The sequence below is a fragment of the Varanus komodoensis genome, unplaced genomic scaffold (genome assembly GCF_004798865.1).
Source record: "Varanus komodoensis strain SLA01 unplaced genomic scaffold, ASM479886v1 scaffold27, whole genome shotgun sequence".
Classification (NCBI taxonomy): Eukaryota; Metazoa; Chordata; class Lepidosauria; order Squamata; family Varanidae; genus Varanus; species Varanus komodoensis.
In genome coordinates, this window is record NW_025335701.1 from 12,154,395 (window position 1) to 12,171,128 (window position 16,734).

The following is a 16,734-nucleotide window of genomic DNA, read 5'->3' on the forward strand; positions in this document are numbered from 1 at the left end:
GGAGGACGCGCCCCCGAGCGAGCCAGCGCCCCGCCGCCCGCCCACCGAGCTCCAGCCCCGGCGCGGCGGCCCTGCCGGGCTCTCGCGGGCGCACCGGCGACGGGCGGCGGCCATGGAGACGGCGGACCGGGAGTGCGGCGCGCTGGGCGGCCTCTTCCAAGCCATCGTCAACGACATGAAGGTGAGCCGCGCCGCTCAGAGCCGCCAGGCAGCGAGGCGGGAAGGGGCCGGGCCGGGCGGCTCCCGAGGCGGCGTCCGGCGGTCAGCCGAGGGCGGGTGTCGCGCCCCGCCCGCCTCCGCGCGGTCGGGGCCCAGGGGAGCACGATACCGGCCTGGGCCGAGCGGCGAGGCCCGCCGGAGAGCCCCGCTCGTGGGCCGCGCCGGCGCTGCGCCCGCGGGAGGGTCTGGCTCGGGAGGCTTGCCGGGCGCGGCGGGGCGGGGCAGGCCGCCTGGGCCGGGCCGGGACGTGCGAGGCGGCCCCGGCACAGGGCGAGCCCCCGGTTTGGGAGCTCTCGGGCGCGGCTGGCGGCCCCGCCGAGTCGCAGCGCTTGGGCAAGAGGCGCTTGCCTGGCGGCGCCGAGGCCTGGCGGACGCCCGCACGCCACAGCATCCTCGCGCCTCGAAGGCCGCGGCCCCGTCTCGACCGAGCTGCCGGGGCTGGCCGGCGCGGCGGGCGGCCTCCTTTCCGGCTCCGCGGCGCTGCGGACGCAGGCGGCGCCTGGCCGCGGAGCTTCCCTTGCAGGGCGGCCGCGGGCTTCGCTCCCCCGCGCCGCGCATGTGGGCCCGCGGCTCTCCACCCTCCGGGCAGCTGCCCCGCCCGCGTCGAAGCGCTTCTCGCCGGGGTCGAAAGCGCCTCCGGCCAAGCCTGGCGGGCGCCGAGGCAGCCCTGGCTCCGCGTTGGGGCCGCAGAGCCGCTCTCTCGCGCTCCGCGCGGCCAGCGAGGCAGGGCAGGGCAGCGCAGGGCAAGGTCCGGTCCCGGTCCCGGTCCCGGTCTCCGCTTGGGTCGCCCTCCCCGCTGGCTTCGCATTCCGCTCCAGCTTTCCCTGCTGGGGCTGGCGAGGGCCCGGCTCGCTGCAGGCCCGCGTGAACTGGGCCCGTCCCCAGATTCAAAACCCAGCCGTGGAAGGCTGCAGGTGCCCCGCTGCTCTGCCTGGCCTCCCGGCTTGAGGAGCAGGAGCTGCGTGGCCTCTGCAGAAAGTGGTGCTGTGTCCTGCTGGATCTGGAGGCCACGCGGAGACCTTGGGGTGGCAGCCCTCGGTGGGACAATGGGGAGCCTCCCCAGGCTTTTAGGGTTCAGGAGTGCCGCAGACCCTTGGCTTTGGACTTGCGGCTGTAAAGGACAAACTCTGATTTCTGGTAGCTGCTGGGAAAGACAGCACCCTGCATGTCACAGCAGTTGTGTAATCCGTGGTGTGCCCCTCCCTCTACCCCCTGCCAGCACCAAATGTCCAGGGACATTCCTGAGCTGCTTGACTCCCCCTCGGAAAGGCCTTCAACCTTCGGTGGCCATGGGCATTTCAGTGGCCCGTCGAGTTGGTCCCATGACCCCTGTGGTAAGGGTGGACTTCTCTGCCTCTGCCTTCTGGGCCTCCCTTGCTCTGAGGTTTTTCTCTCAGAAATGCTCCCTTTTTTGGCACACTGTTGGCTAGTTCATGTTGTGGGCAACTGGAGTGAAGCTAGAAGCCGGAGACAGCGAGCGCGCACCAGCGCTCTGTGGAAAGTTTCTGCTCTTTGCGGTTCACGGGCCATCCCTCCTGTGTCTTCTAGCCAGTCGGGAACCATTGCAAACCCACAAGCCTTGTCAGCCCCAACTTGCCACGTGGGTCCACAGTCTGTTTACTGGATCGGCCAGCCTTCGGCCTTTTTTCTGTCCGTTGTTTTCTTAATCTGTCCCTGGAAGAATCCGGCAGCGCTGCGTGCAGGGACACCACTGCTCCAGCGTCCACGCCAGCACAGTGGCGGGTGCAGCCTTCTCAGTGCTCCCGGCAGCGACCCCACAGCCTGGCTGGGTGAGCGGGCACAGGAGGCTAGTGCAGGCCACGCTCCACTCACTCTTCATGGCTCACCCAACCTGCAGGCAGAGAGGAGAATCCCGTGGGCTCTGTCCCACTTCAGCTTGGCCAGTGCAAGGCTTGGGGAGTTCGGCTCAGCTGGGGTGGAGGGAAGGAGCGAGGCGTGCCGCTCTCCGGGCCTCCTGCTTCGGGGCGTATCCCTCTAGCAGCCCCGCATGAGCAGGCGCAGACGGGGGCCACCGGATCGCCCAAGGCCTCCCTGCAGAGCTTGCGCCCGGCTGCTCGGTCGGCAGGCAGCCCACACGGGCCTCCTCGGGGGTTTGCCCTCCTGCTCTGGCGCATGCGCAGTTCCCCTGAGTGCCCCCCCGCCCGGCGTGTAGTGCCTGCCTGCAGGTGGGGGCACTGCGGCCGCTTGTGTATCCGTGCAGACTGCAGGGGAGGGCTGGGCTTCGCCGGGGGTATATGGCAGCTGGCCTGCAGGGGCAAGGGCTTCCACTGCATCAGGGGACGTCTCATTTCTCAGGCGGCTTTCGCAAAGCGACTTGCTGGGCAAGAAGGTGACCTTGGTGCCAGTTGTTGTTCACCGGTGCCCTGCGAGGAGCTGTAGTAAGCGGGCTGAGCGCTGCCCCGCGGGTTTCCCTGAGCACCTCCACCCGCCGTTTCCCCTGCCAGTGCGTGGTGGGAGCTTGCCCGGCCTGGGGGTCGTTGCCCTTCCTGGCGCCCGGCAGCCCATGGGGCATCCTTGCCTCGGCCCACTGGTGGAGAATGACTGCCTTCTGTGTCAAGGGCCGCAGCACCTCGTTCTGCCCCATCCCGGGGAAGCAGAGCCCTGCATCGTGCTTTGGAGTCGCTTGTGGGTGGAGAGGATGAAGCGGTGCCGGAATGGGGCCACGCTTCCACTCACGAGCTTGGGCTGCTTTCCTCACGTCTCCCACGATCGCCCCTCCAGGGTCCCGGTGCTAGCTGAGGGTGGATCTGCGCCCTGGGTGCCGGGCCCATTGCGGCGGGCGCTCCAGGCCAAGGGAGCTCCTGGGGCCACTCCAGGCCTCACCTGCCACTCACCCATTCCTGGCTTCCTCTGCGCATCGTGGCAATGTTGCAGTCGCCCGGAGTGCATCCCACTGGCAGCCCCCTGCCCAGCCCGACAGCCGTAATTGGGATGCAGGATGCTGTGGCCAGCACGACCATTGCCACCGTGGGTAGAGCCTGCGTGTGGGGGGGCCTCATGGGGGGGCTCTTTGCAGCGTGTCCAGCATGCCGCCCCTCTTCCTGAAATCTGGAAGGTTCCCCTGTCAGTGTTTGGGGGGCCCTAATGCCAGTGCCTCCATAGCGAGGTATGGGGTCCTGATCCCTGAAGGTCTTTTACTCCTCGCTTGCCCGTCTTGCTCTGCCCTGTTGTTTTGAAGACTGCTTTGGGATTTCCTTGTTCTCGTTTTTATTTGGAGGCTCATGTCTTCGTTCTAATTCTTGTTTACTGGATATAAAACCAGGGCCAGAACCACAAATAACAGAAGGAGCACAGAAAGAACTGTGTGCGGAGAAATGGCTGACCTTTATGAGAAGCCTCGTGGTGCCCTCCTGGCGATCCCTTTGCCGACAGCTCAGGATTTACAAAGGAAGCTGCTGTTTCGGAGGGCTTTGCCCTGGCAGAATTCTTGATCCTTCTTGAGATAGAGACAACCTTCCTTGTGTTTTTCCCCCCTGGGCTTCTGTGTTGAAGCCAGCTGATGCCGGCGGGCAGGTCCTGAGGAGGCAGTGGAGGCAGGGTGCAAGGTGCGCCAGCACTGCCATGGGGAACAGCTTCGTGTCAGGACAGAGAGGGAGGCGTGATGGTGGCTGCAGGCAGCTGTTGTGGCTGTGCTGCGGGAGCTGGACGCGGGCTGGGCTGGGCTGGGCTGGGCTGGGCCGGATTCCCCAAGAGCTGGGGTGGCGTGCGTTGTGCTTCCTTTATTATCCCATGGTGCAGAATCATGGGAACGTGGCAAAGAATGGCTTGCTGGAAGGGGAGCCCGCTGCTTGCTGGCCTGGCCCGGCCCGGCCCGGCCCGGCCTAAAGTCCCGTTGCAGCCATTTCTTTTCTTTAAATATCTTTTCCTAGATCTGTCGCTTACCTTGGTGGTCAACTATTTATTTTTAACATCTGCAGCACTCATGTGCTGCTTAATAGGGCTTAATAGACCAGCTCACAAATCCTGATTAAAAACCACGCTGGGAGCAGTTCAAGGAGTGGAAGGGCTAATTGCAATTAAGGGCAAGCCGGGCACAGGCTGGGAGAGTGAGGGGGTTTCCAGGCACGCTTCAGCCTTTGGAACCCTGCAGGTTTTCCTGAGGAGGCGGCCGCTGCTGAGATGGTGCAGCGGCTCCTGGGTGGCCGCAGTACAGCCGGCGGGGCCTTCCTCTCTCCGCTCCCCCTCTCACACTGCAGGCGTCTGTGGGCCATCTGCTCTGGGGCCCTGCTTTCCGGGGCCTTTGCGCCGCTTGCGTAGCCTTACCCACAGGCAGACCACTTGGATCCCCTCACACAGGCCTTGCCTGGACATGGCTGGTATCCCGGGAAGTGCCAGGGCGGCTTCTCCCTGGCAGCTGCTCCTGATCTGGGTGCGAGGGCAGCCCCTCATGGTGTGTTGCAGTGGGGTTGCTGCATGGGCACCGCAGGGCCTCTTCCGGAATGGGAACAGCTGTTGCCAGAGCAGGGCGGCGCACTCTGAGCCAAGGCAGGAGCCCAGGGTTCCAGAGGCAGGAGCCGGGCCGGGTCAGCCCCAGGCATTGAAAGCACAGAAATAAAGCGAGCCAGAAGGGGCCTCCCAGGCCATCTAGTCTGACCCCCGGCTTCAGCTCCGCTCACGACACGCCCACCATGTGCATGTCCAGCCTATCTTTGAACACCCACACTGATGGGGCCTCAGCCACCTCCCGGGGAAGCCCATTCCACACCCTCGGGGTCCTGACCGTCAGGAAGTGCTTCCTGGCATCTAAATGGAACCTGGGTTCCCTGAGCTTGGCTCTGTTGGAGTGCATCCTGCTCTTGCAAGTGGGGAGCAAAGGCGCGATTCCCAGGGCTGGGAACTGCTCGCCCACAGGGCTTCTGTCCCACCGGGGCCCGCTGCCCTCTGTTAGCTCTCATGCGCCCCTCGCTGCGCCACTCCCAATTCCCATGGCACAGAGGAGCAGAGCCCGGATCGCCTGACATTGGCTCTGCTGCCCGGAGAGAGCCCTCGAAGGCCGTTTGCCAGTCTTGATTGCATCACAGGGACTTGCGGGATTCCTCAAAAGCTTTCTCCGGAAGGTTTCGGAAATTGCCCCCTGGTTGCCCCTCCCACCCTGGCGTGGCCCCTGCGTCCTCCTGCACTTGCTCCAAGCATCCGGCATTCTGGGACTGCTTGCCTCCGAGCCTGGGGACTCCAAATGGCCCCCTTGGCCAGTGGCCGCCCACATGCTTGTTCCCCCACGAATGTGTCTGGTGATCCCTTGAAAGCCGCGTCCTGCAGGCCGGCACGCATCCATGTGACTCATCGCTGCTTCTCCTGCATTCGGCCTCTCTTTGGAAAGGCCTTTTGTTGATGCCTCTTGGAGTGAAGCCTCGTAAACCTGCCGAGATTGTGCGACGTCATCTCAGGGTTTGGTGTGAGCCTGGCTGTTTACATCCCGCCCAAGAGGGAACTCCAGCTTCTGTTTGTCTTGCTCCCCTCACGCAGGTGTTATAAATATCTTTGCAGCAATATATTTAGGCATCGGGCCACGGGGACATGGAAAATCTCGCCCTGCACTCACTCTCTTCAGCTGCTTGGAATGCGGCTGCCTCCCGCAGCATCTGCATTTGCAGAGTCCCTGCCTGGCAGGGTCAGCGGCCACTGGGAGGGAGAGGGCCAAAAAGCCGTGGGGTACATACAGGGAAAAGGCATCAGGAGGCCTGTTGTCCAGAATCTGGATTTTCAACTCCCCCAGCCCGTTCCATCCCAGAACGCAGACCGATCCTGCAAGCAGGGCCTTGTTTACCGCACCGACAGAGCTGCTGGTAAGCAGCGAAATCCCGCTGGGAGCCGCCTCGTCCCCATTGCCAGCTGAGCCTCGCTGGGTATGGAGACACTGGGCACAGGGCGTTCTGTTCTGTCCTGCAGCCTGGCCCCGTGGCCCCAGTATCCTCAGCCTTCCTGCTGGCTGGGGATGGTGGGTGCTGCACTCCGGCCCTTCTGGAGGATGCAGGTCATGGAAGGCTGGTGTGGACCCGTTTTCCAGCAGCCGAGCAGTGTGCTGGCCATCCCACGAGTGGCCGGGGAGCGCATGGTGTCTCGTGCCCGGGCAGCACGATCCCGAGGAGCGCCTTCCTGCCCAGGCAGAACCGGAAGGGCGGCACGCTGGGGCCCCTGCGCAGCGGCTCCCTCGCCGCTGCCTGCCACACTCGCTGGGCAGCAGCTGTCGAGAGGGATCTGCACCACCTGTCCTCCCGCCACGCGATGGGGTGGAAGCCGCCCCAGCAGCTGCTCCCAAGGGCTCTGCTCCGTTGGAGGCAGGGCTGGCCAGGAAAGGCTGAGTGTGGCCACGCTCCGCCCGGCACTGCCAGCTTCTTCCCGGCCAGGGCGCGACTCATTCGTGCAGGCATTGGACTAGCAACAGGAGCGGGTCCCACGCCACCATGTTCGGCCTTCGCTGGGGCCCGGTGGCGTCTGCGCATTCCACCCGGCGTGGCTCCCCGGGCGTTTGCTCCAAGTGCCGGTGGAGCCACAGCAGTTGGCAGTTTTCCCACCGGGGGGGTGTGCTAGCCTAGATGTGATGCCACAAGCAGACGGTGAGGGCTCGTGCTAAATTTGTACATGGAAACTTGGTGTGTCAGCTTCCTTTGAGGTTCTCTGTGTTGGTACGACAGACCAAGCAGCGTTCTGAAATAACTCTCAGCAGCGCTGTCCTCCGGACTCCCCTGGCTTCTTGGGCACTCTCGGCGTGCCGGAGAGGCCAAAGGGTCTGAAAGAGGCAGGGCACCTGTTCCGGAGTGCAGAGAAGTCTGGGTTGCTGCCAGTGCAATGGGTACCTTGGTGGGAAGGAGGTGTTTCCACTGGTGTTCCGGGCTTCCTGGCGGCAGATGTGGCCTCTTGGCTGTCTGGCTGAGAGCAGGAGGAAGTGGGCACGCTCCACAAGGGCGGGACGGCAGTCTGTCTCCCCCGGAGCAGGCAATGCCTGTGTGGCCGGGGCAGCTGCCCCGGAGGCCCAGGCCGGGCTGAATTCCGCTCTGGGAAAGCCCCTGGGTTGCCATGGCCAAAACCCGCACTGGGGCGGCTATGGGTTTGCACCTTCTGCACAGGGGGAGGGCAAGCCAAGCAGCCCCCAGGCATGTGCACCACATGGTGTCCAAGCAGGAGGCAACGGGCCTCCGCACAAGCCGGCCAACCGAGCCCCGAATCCCCCTGGGCTGCCCTTCCCTGCAGAGAGAGCGCTTCCTCTGTCCCAGTAACAGGAGTGCCGGCCTCCTGAGGGTGCGAGTGCTCCTGAGCCAGCGAGGGCTGCTCCCCGGCATGGAGGGTGTGGGTTGTCTCCCGGAGAGGGTGCCCACTTGAGCTGGAGGGGGAGAGGAGGCTGCCCCTGCTCCGGGCTTCCCCAGTGCTTCGGCCGGGGCCTGCGGGGGCAGCGCAGCGGTAAGTGCAGAGCGGCTGGCCCTCGCTCATCTCTTCCCACCCTTCTCTGTTTCAGAGCTCCTACCCCATCTGGGAAGATTTCAGCTCCAAGGCAACTAAACTGCACTCCCAGCTGCGGTGAGTCCCTCACAGCGCCGGTGCAGCGGCACTCCGCTCCACCCCACTCGCCTCCGTCCTGGTGCAGCAGCCTCGAGCGGGATGTCTGTGATGAACGAGCCCAAGGCAGGGGCTGCTTTGCAGTTGGCATCTCCCCCCGCCTCCCCCTCCCCTCTTGAAAACAAGTCTTCGCCTTTCCCCTTTGTTCAGTCGCTTTGGAAACCAGGCGGCCGCTGCGCTGCACGTTTTGAGAAAGCAGATTTTTCGTTCTTGCAGGCTTGGTGTGGCACTTGGGAGGTGCTCTGTGGCCCCCTGAGCATACTGACCGGCATTCGGAGGTGCCCCAGGCCGGCGCATGTCCGGCGGTGCTGGGTCGCCAGGGCTCCCATGCTTGTCTCCCTGCTGGGAGCCGCACTCCCTTCCCTCCCTGGGAAGCTTGCAGGCTCCGCAGAGCTGCCCCGTTCCTGCCCTGCGCGAGGCGTCCTAGCTTGAGTCAGCAGGGCAGTTGACCTCTTGGGCCAGGGGCATCGGTGGGCACTCGGAGCATGCGGGCCTCCTGGCAAGGTCCCCGCACCTGCCCTGCAGGTGAGGACGAGGCAGAGGTGGGCCCGGGAGCAGCCCCCTTGAGCGTGGGAGTCTGCGCCAGTTTCCCCAGCTGGTGGAGTGCAGTGGGAGGGGCCTTGAGTGGGAGGCGTGGCCCCCATCACTTGTGCCTGTTGCTTCCAAGCGGGCTTTTCTCTCTGGGAGAGCCATTCCGCTTTCTTTCGCTCACAGTTTATGGAGCAGCCAGGTGACTTTGTGGTCATCTCAGGACTCTGATGTTGCCCCCATTTTTTTGCAGGCCTGATAGGTAGTTCAATTTTGTACTAAAAATAGGAGACTGCTGTGCTTTGGCCCCCCGGCTGTGGACAGGCGGGTCGCTAGGGCCGGGGCCTTCAAGGGCCTGGTGCCCTTTTCGGCACACTGTTCCTGCCCACGCGCTCAGGCTGTTTGGTGGCTTGCTGGTCGGTGCTGGCATGAGGGGCCCCAGTCACTTCCCCCCGAGGAGCCCTTCCCGGTTGCCCCAGTGCTCCTGTGGTGGGGGAGAGTTGCAGTGCAGGGCTACTGGGGGGCCCCCAGTGTGGCTGATGCCGCCCCCCCCCCCATGTCAGTGGCGCCGGCCAGCACAGAGGGCACGTGCAGCCCGAGAGCACCTGCAAGGCCGCCGTTGCTCCGAGCGCATACTGCTTCTCCTTGCTGGCTATTTTTAAAAATAACACAGCCGTGCATCTTGGCCATATAAACATGAAAAGAAAACACACCCAAGAGGAAATGAGCAATCAAAGACCCTACCCTGTGGGAGCAGAAACCAGGATCAGGGCAACTTTGAGTGGCTGTTTGCAAGGTAATTAATAGATTTTTCATCGCTCAGGAAGCAATAAAGCAGACCGACTCCAGCAGGAGGAAGGGTTTAATTGGCCGCGGTGTCCTGCAGCTGGGCTGGGCGTCCTCCGCTCTAGAGCCCCCTCCCACTTTCTCTGAGGAAGCTATGTGGCGGCAGCGGTGGCCACCGCGTAGGCGGCTCCTGGCCTGCAGGGAACACCAAAGGCCCGGGGCCGGCAGGGAACGGCGGGGAGCACCACCGGGGCGCCTGCCCATCCCAGAGGCAGTCCGTGCGTGCACAGCGGTCACCCCGGCCCTGTGCACACCCCCAGAAAGGCCTGCGGAGCGCGGGGTCGTGCCGGGGCACAGGCAGCCGTGGCCGGTCCCGGACGCCCCCGCGCAGGTCCTTTCGGGGCCCAGAGGGCGTGGCCATGGCCCTGGGTACAAGCGCTCTCCCTTCATGCTTGGCATTTATTCTGAAGAGAAGCAGGAGTTATTCGCTTCAGATTTGTGAAGCCGCAAGTGTTCTTGGGAATCGCACTATGGGGGAAGAGTGGCTGATGGGCAGAGATTTTGGGGTGGGGACGACCTCCTAGCAAGGAGGACACGAGCGCCCTGAAAGTTCGCTGACCTGGAGTGCAGTTGTGGAGAGCAGTTTTGGAGAAGGTGGTGGTGTGCTGCCTGTGAAGTGGGTGCTCGGCGTACCACAGAAGAGCAGCACCCGATGGGTGGGCTTGCGTTTGGGGCCAGGCGTGAGGGGGCCCAGCTCCACTGTTTCTGCCTTTGGGGTTCAGGGCGTGTTGCGGCCGGCTGTAGGCGTGCACTCTGCGCTTGAGAAAGAAGGCTCTGGCGCGGCAGTGCACTTCCTTGTGCCCTCTGTCTAGGCAGGTCCACCTTCCCGGTGCATTTTCTCCACGTTGGCAGGATGGCAGGCATGGCTCTCACTCCAGGGCTCTGTGGAGGACTCACGGGCACACGCAGCTGCGTTGCACCGTGCGTGGAAAGGGCGGAGCAGGAGCTCGGCTCTCCTGATCATTTTCCGAACCAGGCGCAAAAGCCAGGCACAAACACTTCCGGAACAGCGTTTTGCAGTTTGGCTGTGCATTGCGTGGAGAGGGGCTGAGGACCTCGGTGCAAGCCAAGCTGGTGCCCGGTCCTCTGGAACCCCCAGCCCTACCCACTTCTCCTCCCCTGTTGAAGACCCTTTCTTTCTTTCTGTTTGTATCCCACCGTTTTTCCTTCCAAGGCGCTCAGGGAGGCGTGCGCAATCTTCCTCCTCACAGCGACGACCCTGTGAGGCAGGGTGGGCCACTCGGTGACTGGCCCCAGTGGAGTCGGGAGCAAAGCCTGGTGCTGGAGCTCCAGGCCCCAGTCCGTGCTCTCCCGCCCTGCCATACCACGCTGGCTGCCGTGATGCAGCCCCCACTGCCACCTCCTGCACCAGGCAGGGAGAGCCCCTGCCCGTGGACAGCCCCAGCCCCTCGCCAGCCTCCCCCGGCCTGGCCCCATCTCCTGGCACCCTCTCGTGCCTTCTTTGGGCTCCTGCGGCATCCGTGCTCTGGACGCCCTGCCAAGGAACTCCCCCCCCAGGCAGCTCTGGCTCCCTGCGAGGCCCACGGCTGGTGGGGCCTGAAGCAGGAGCTTGGAGGTTAGGCAGAGAAGTCCCGTGGCTGCCGCTGTGGCTCAGAGCTGGGCCTCTGGGAAGGGGCCCCTCTTCTTCAGGCCGTGCGTTCCACCACCCCAGCATCCCGGCTGCCTGCTCTTGTCTCCCGGGGCAGAGGCAAAGCGACAGCCTGCGTTCCCTCCCCCATCTTCGCGTGGGGCTTCCTTTTTCAAAAAGGGGGCCACAAATCAAATTAAAATATGCAGGCAGAAAGCAATACTGGGGGATACTAGAAGTGTTGTCGGCTGCCAGCACTCTACTGAAATGGACTGACGCGCAAAGATGACGGATTCCTCACGGAGCTACTTGTTGCCCCTCGGGGTCTCCCACCACTGCTTTTCCATGGGAATGCCCAGAAATCGGTTTTCGGTCATATTATGGGAAATTTCCCTCGGTGCTCCCGAAACGGGCCACAAAGAGGGAGAGGCTGCTGTGAAGTCCCGACCAGGCCACGAGGGCTGTTTTGGAGGATGAAGTGGAGTTCAAACCGTCCTGCCCTGGTTTCTGCTGTAGATGAGCAGATTTTGGCAGGAACAGAAGAAAATGTAGCAGCTGAATTAAACTTGGCTTCTGGAGGCATTCCACTGTTTCTTAGAAGAAGCCGCCCCTGCAGAAAAGTGGTTTGACGCAGACAAAACTGTTTCCTTGGCTCCCTTCTGCATTTGTTTGGGGTTCTGCTTTCTGTACCTCCGGCTTCTTGCTGTGTGCAAAGAGCCGCCCGCTTGCTTGTTTGGTTTTTTCTGGGCAGCCAGCAAGCGACTGCGCTGCCGAATCGACCAAAGAGTTCAGCCGCCTCGCTGGCGCTTGCGGGTTCTCGGGGTCTGAGGTCAGGTGTGCATGGAGCAGTCTGCTCAGCAGGCCCCCCCGTGGCCTGAGCAAGACTCGAGGCTGGCCCTCGTTGGCCCCGACTCCTCGAGCGGCCTCCCCAGACCACGGGCTTGCCAGCTGTGTCCGACAACAGGCGCCTTCCCAGAATCCCCGTCAGCCCCCCCCCCCCGCCCCCGCAGGCACGCCTGGCTTTCAAGGGCTGCCCCAGAATGCATGCCGGCCCAGCGCGCCGGGGACAGGGGCACGTGTGGGTGGAGCAGCAGCCACGGGGCAGACCCTGAATGGAGAGCGGTGGCAGCGGGAGCAGCGCGAAGCCCGTTGCTCCGCCAGGCTGCCACCATGGCTGGCCTTTCTCCCCATGTGGAAATCACCCCCTTCCTTGTGGGGGGACCCTGGGAGAAGAGGGGCTATGGTGGGGAGGGGGCTGAATGCTCAAGGAAAGGCCCCTCGGGCGCCAGTGCAGTGCCAGACCATCTCTGGCTCAGGTGGCTGGCGAGAGGGGCTTCGACTGCCCCCAGGCATCTTGAGGGCAGCACCTGCCCTTCGGCCCCGCTCCCGAAGAGGAGCCGTGCCCCCGCATTCCCAGGCACACTCCTCGGCTCATTATTCCCAGAAGACGGCCCGGTGCTCTTGCCAGCCACCCCCACCCCGAGCGCCGCTATGAAAGGGCCTTTCAGCCCCGAGCACTGCTTTCCAGGGGCTGCCGGATGCGCCTTGCCGGGTCCCCTATTAATAGTCCCGCGGTGGTGCTTGTGTTCCTCTGAGCACCACTGATCTGAAAGGCCCCCTTGTGCTTCTCTCGGCCTCCTTGGCTGCTCGCGCTCTGCGCGTCCCCAATGCGCCTTTGTGCTCCGCGGCTGTCTTGCGCCGGCTGGAGCGTCCCGCATTTCCTCTGCTTCTTTCCGCACGCACAGAAGCGCCAGATCCGCCCGGTGCTGGCTTGGGAGGGGTGAGCAGCGCGGATGCTGCCTGCCCGGGTGGGCAGGTGGGCCGGCCCAAGTCCATCGCCTGCAGATCCACAGTCCTCTCCCGCATTTAGGGTTGCTGTGGCGACCATGTGCTTGCCTCCGACTCGCTCTGGTCAGAGACACGGCAAGTCACAAGGCGCTCAAGCGGCCTCGGGTCGAGCGTGACCAGAGCGGGTCGTGGGGGCCTGGCTTGCCTTCGCCCAACACGCCGTCATGCGTCGCTGCCTGGGCTGGTTTGTCCCGTTCGTGAACCTGGGCCAGTTCTGCAGGATGTAACTGTTTTTGGGTTTTGGTAAGCTGTCCAGAGACTTTAGCATTAGACAGCATAGAACAACTTTAGATAGACAGACTGAAAGGGAACGAGAGGCTGGTCTGATGAGGCCTGACGCCCCCCCTCTGCCCTAGGACCACGGTGCTGGCTGCGGTCGCCTTCCTGGACGCCTTCCAGAAAGTAGCTGACATGGCCACCAACGCGCGAGGTAAGGCTGGCTGGCAGGCTGCTTGGACGGGGCCGGTTGTGGGGTGGGGGTCCAGAGCCACACCTGCCTGTCCTGGGAACATCGGCTGCCATTCAGGGAACCATGCGTTGGGGAGGTCTTGGCGCACGCTTGCTGCGGCGACGTGTTTGCGCCCTGCCTGGCCGCCAAGCAGCTCTCGGCATGAGAGACTGCTGCCGCGACGGCCCTGCCAGGCGGGGCCTTTCCCCAGTTTCCCCAGGAGCGTGTGGACTGCACCCTGTGGCCAGCACCTCTTGCAGCAGGGAGTGTCTGAATTGTGCCTTGTTTTCCCCAAGGAAACACTGCCGAGGCAGCCTTCCCCGGCCTGGACTGCCGTTCCCATAATCCCCAAACTGGTGCACCTGCAGAGTGGGAGGAAGGCTCCAACGCAAAGGCCCGGAGCTGCACTGTGGGGCAGTTGTTTCCTGCTGGCCTCTGGCCGTCCAGCTCTTAAACGTGCTCGCGGGACCACGAAGTGGGGCAGCCGGTGTCCCGCATCTTCAGTCAGGCTCACCCTGCGGGCCCCTAAAGGGCAGCCGCTCCTTGATTTTGGGTGTGGGGCTGCGTTCGTGGAGAACGTCAGCTGGCTCCTTGAGCTTGCAGAGCCCAGGAAGAGCCAAGTCGGATCAGAGCAAGGTTCCGCCTGTGCCACAAGCCTGGGGCAAGGTCATTCACGGCATGTGGCTGCGAGAAAGCCCTTCCGCCCAGCCGCTGGTGTCTGGAGTCTGCAGGGGACCCCCAGGCCCCGGAACAGTGGCCCTGGGTGCCGCCACTGCCTCCCCCTCCGGGAACGGGGCCGGGCCCCTTTGGAAGCCACCCCGTCGGTGGCCCTCGGTGCTCCCCGTGGCCGAGGACTCCATGGTGTCTGTGCCTTGTGGAGGAGCCCTTCCCTCGGCCTGTCCCAAATCTCCCACAGGTTGGCTGCAGGAGACGACCCATGGTTTGCCAGCAGGATAAGCAGGGTAGGAAAATGGGCCTGGGCACACGACAGGTCTGCCTCCTGTCATTCCCCGCTGCCCCATCGCCCTCTGCTCCGGTTCGGAGCCGGCAGACTGCCCGGAAGTTGCCTCCTTTGCTCGCAGGGGCGTTGCTGCAGCCCTTGGGTCACCCAAGGAGCACTGCCTGCGTTACCCTCTTCCAAGGTGCTGTGTGTGGCTGTGCCCCAGGTTTGTGTCGGAGGGAACCGTCCTAATGGTCCAGTTTTTCCTTCCTTACCAATCATTCCTGACACGGAACTGGCCTTTTTCACAGCAGTCGGCACCGGGGTGGTCTTGTCTGGAAGCCCCCCGCCATGACCCCACGGGCTGTTTCTGAGTCAGCGGCTGCCAGCCTGGAGCCTTTGCCCCAGCGTGACTCTGCTCTTGCCTGCATGGAAGCGCGTTGCCCTCCTCCACTCTGGAGTGTTCAGTTCAGACTCCTCTGCTTTGGACTGCCCTAAATAGCTTGGTGCCATCAGCAAATGTGGCCACCCCACTACTCATGTCTAATGCCAGGTCATTTGGGCCCTAATGCAGGCCCCAAAACACTGTTTCCGACCTCCACTTGGAGAAATAACCATTTATTTCCACTCTCTGCTCTAAAAGTTGCCCACAGTAGAGAATTCCTGGACCTGCCTTGGTGGCATTAGCCCTCTGGGAAGGGAAGAAGGGGAGGGGAGGGCCTTGTCTGGGCAGGATTTCCGGTGTGGGGCCCGTGCTGCATAGCAGTCCTTGGGATGGGTAAGCATCCAGCCCTGCTGGCACCCCGGCAGGCCTGATGGCCGGAATCGCCCCGGTTTGCTCAGGGTCCCACTCCGGGTCCTCTGGGAGGGGAGACTGTGCTCCTGCCACTTGAGGCTTGCTCTGGGCGCCGTGCAGAGAGGGGCTGGCCGTCCTCACGCACGGGCTGCCGCGCTTGCCTGTCCCCAGCCATGCAAGTTCTTCCAGCACCGGGGCACCTTGCACGGGAGGGCTTGGCCGCCGGGGCTCAGCCAGCCGCGCATGCGTGCGGCGAAGGGGTGGGTGGGGCGGAGTGGGCTGCAGTGCCCAGCGGCCCTTCTGGGGTGGGATGCCTCGGGGCAGGGGCCGGGGAAGGCTGGGGGCCCCCTCCTTTCCATGCTGGAAGTGACCTCGCCCTCCCCACACACTGGCTTGGCTGGGCGGCCCCCTCCCGCCTCGGCAGAATTCCCCGCGGGAGCCTTTGGGATTAAGGGAAGCCGCGGGCAGATGTGCAGCCGATTAACGGCCTGTGCCGCCGGAGGCGGAGATGTCGGCCAGGCCAGGCTGCTCTTTGGAAAGGAGGTCATGTGGGGGTGGGGCTGGCCCACTGGGGGAGGAAGGCGCGGCAGTCTGCCCGTCTCCTGGGGGCTGCAGGTGGGCGGGCAGGGCCCCCCAGACTGGCAGCCAGGTGGGAAAGCCTCTCCTGGGTTCCCTCCCTGTGGTGTGGCTGGCACCAAGAGCACAAGAACGTAGGCAAGGCCCCACCAGATCAGGCCCGAGGGCCATCCGCCCAGCCCTCCGTCCACACGGGGGCAAACCGGCTGCCCCCAGGATCCCGCAGGCAGGATGGGGCCAGGCCTGGCCACTGGGGCATGCAGGCAGGCTGCCTCTGGGGAAGGAGGGAGCCCATGGCAGCAAGGCTAGTGGCCACCGATAGCCCCCTTCTCCGTGAATAGGCCCAGTCCCCCTTTACAACCATCCTGTCTGGTGTCTCTCACCACTTCCTGTGGCAGCAAATCCCATCATTCACACTGTGTGCAGAAGGGCTCCCTTTTCCCAGTCCTAAACCTGCCCCCCGTCATGGGGTGGCGCCGTGTTCAAGGCTCACGGTTCACAGGAGAGGGAGAAAGATGCCCCTCCTCACTCCTCCGGCCCCCTCGCTGCAGCCCTGCTCCTTCTCGCCGCCTCCCTCTACTCCTTCAGTGCAAGATGCCCTGATCTGGGGGGCCCGGCACCCAGTGTTCAGGCCGGGGAGCTGCGTGAGGGAGCCCAAGCCCGGCAGGTCTGTTTCCTGCCATTTCCAGTCGTGCCTGACAGGGAGGTTGCCTCTTCTGCAGAGGCCACGCACCGGTCTCCGCTCTTTCTCCTTCGGACTATTAGAAACATGGGGGAAAAGGCAAGTTGGAAGGGGTTTCCCAGGCCACGCATTCTGGCCCCCGGCTGCAGCTGGCTCTGCTCGTGCAGCCCCCCGCCCCCCCGTGTAATCCATGTGCTTGAACACCTGGGTTTCTGCGCCCCAGCATGCTCCAAGGGAGCCCTGGCAAGGATGAGCCCCCTGCCAGGCCCCCGCTCTGAGGAAGGCCCCCCCCCCCGGAGGGTGTCGGGCGGCTGCCCAGCGCAGTGCTCCCCAGCGCCCCCGGCTTGCCAGGAGTGATGCTGCGTGCAGGTGGCCACGGCAGGTGCCTTCCAGGTCTGGCCTCTGAGCCCAGAGTGCCCCCTCGCCCCCTGGATGGACTTGCCCTCGCTCTTTTCCAAACGGGCAGACACACCACAGCGTGGCATCCCTCTTGCTCAAGCACCCATGGCGCCCTCGCACAAGCCCAGATGTGCCCACCCCGAGAACAACCCCGGAGGCTTCTGGTCTAATTGCGTGCAAGGTGATTCTGCCTCAGTCTTGCTCTGAGCCAGCGTAAATCCGAGGTCTGGCTCCGCTGGAGGCACCTCTTTCAGGCCCTCCGGTGGGCTGCCTGGCCCTCCTGTGCCCT

The 16,734-nt window shown here is 64.1% G+C and overlaps 1 protein-coding gene across 7 annotated transcripts in view; it reads left to right on the forward strand.

Moving 5' to 3' along the window:
- Positions 1-56: 56 nt before the first annotated feature.
- The window catches only part of MTSS2 (MTSS I-BAR domain containing 2), a 34,325-nt gene continuing 17,647 nt past the window's right edge, over positions 57-16,734 (forward strand). For 6 of the 7 annotated variants that reach the window (XM_044434010.1, XM_044434012.1, XM_044434014.1 and 3 more), the window contains exons 1-3: positions 57-181; positions 7,694-7,755; positions 12,961-13,034. In XM_044434010.1, coding sequence (XP_044289945.1) covers positions 113-181; positions 7,694-7,755; positions 12,961-13,034 — 205 coding nt within the window. In that variant the 5' untranslated portion in view covers positions 57-112. The remainder of the gene's footprint in view (positions 182-7,693; positions 7,756-12,960; positions 13,035-16,734) is intronic. The other variant, XM_044434016.1, reaches the window with a different exon arrangement.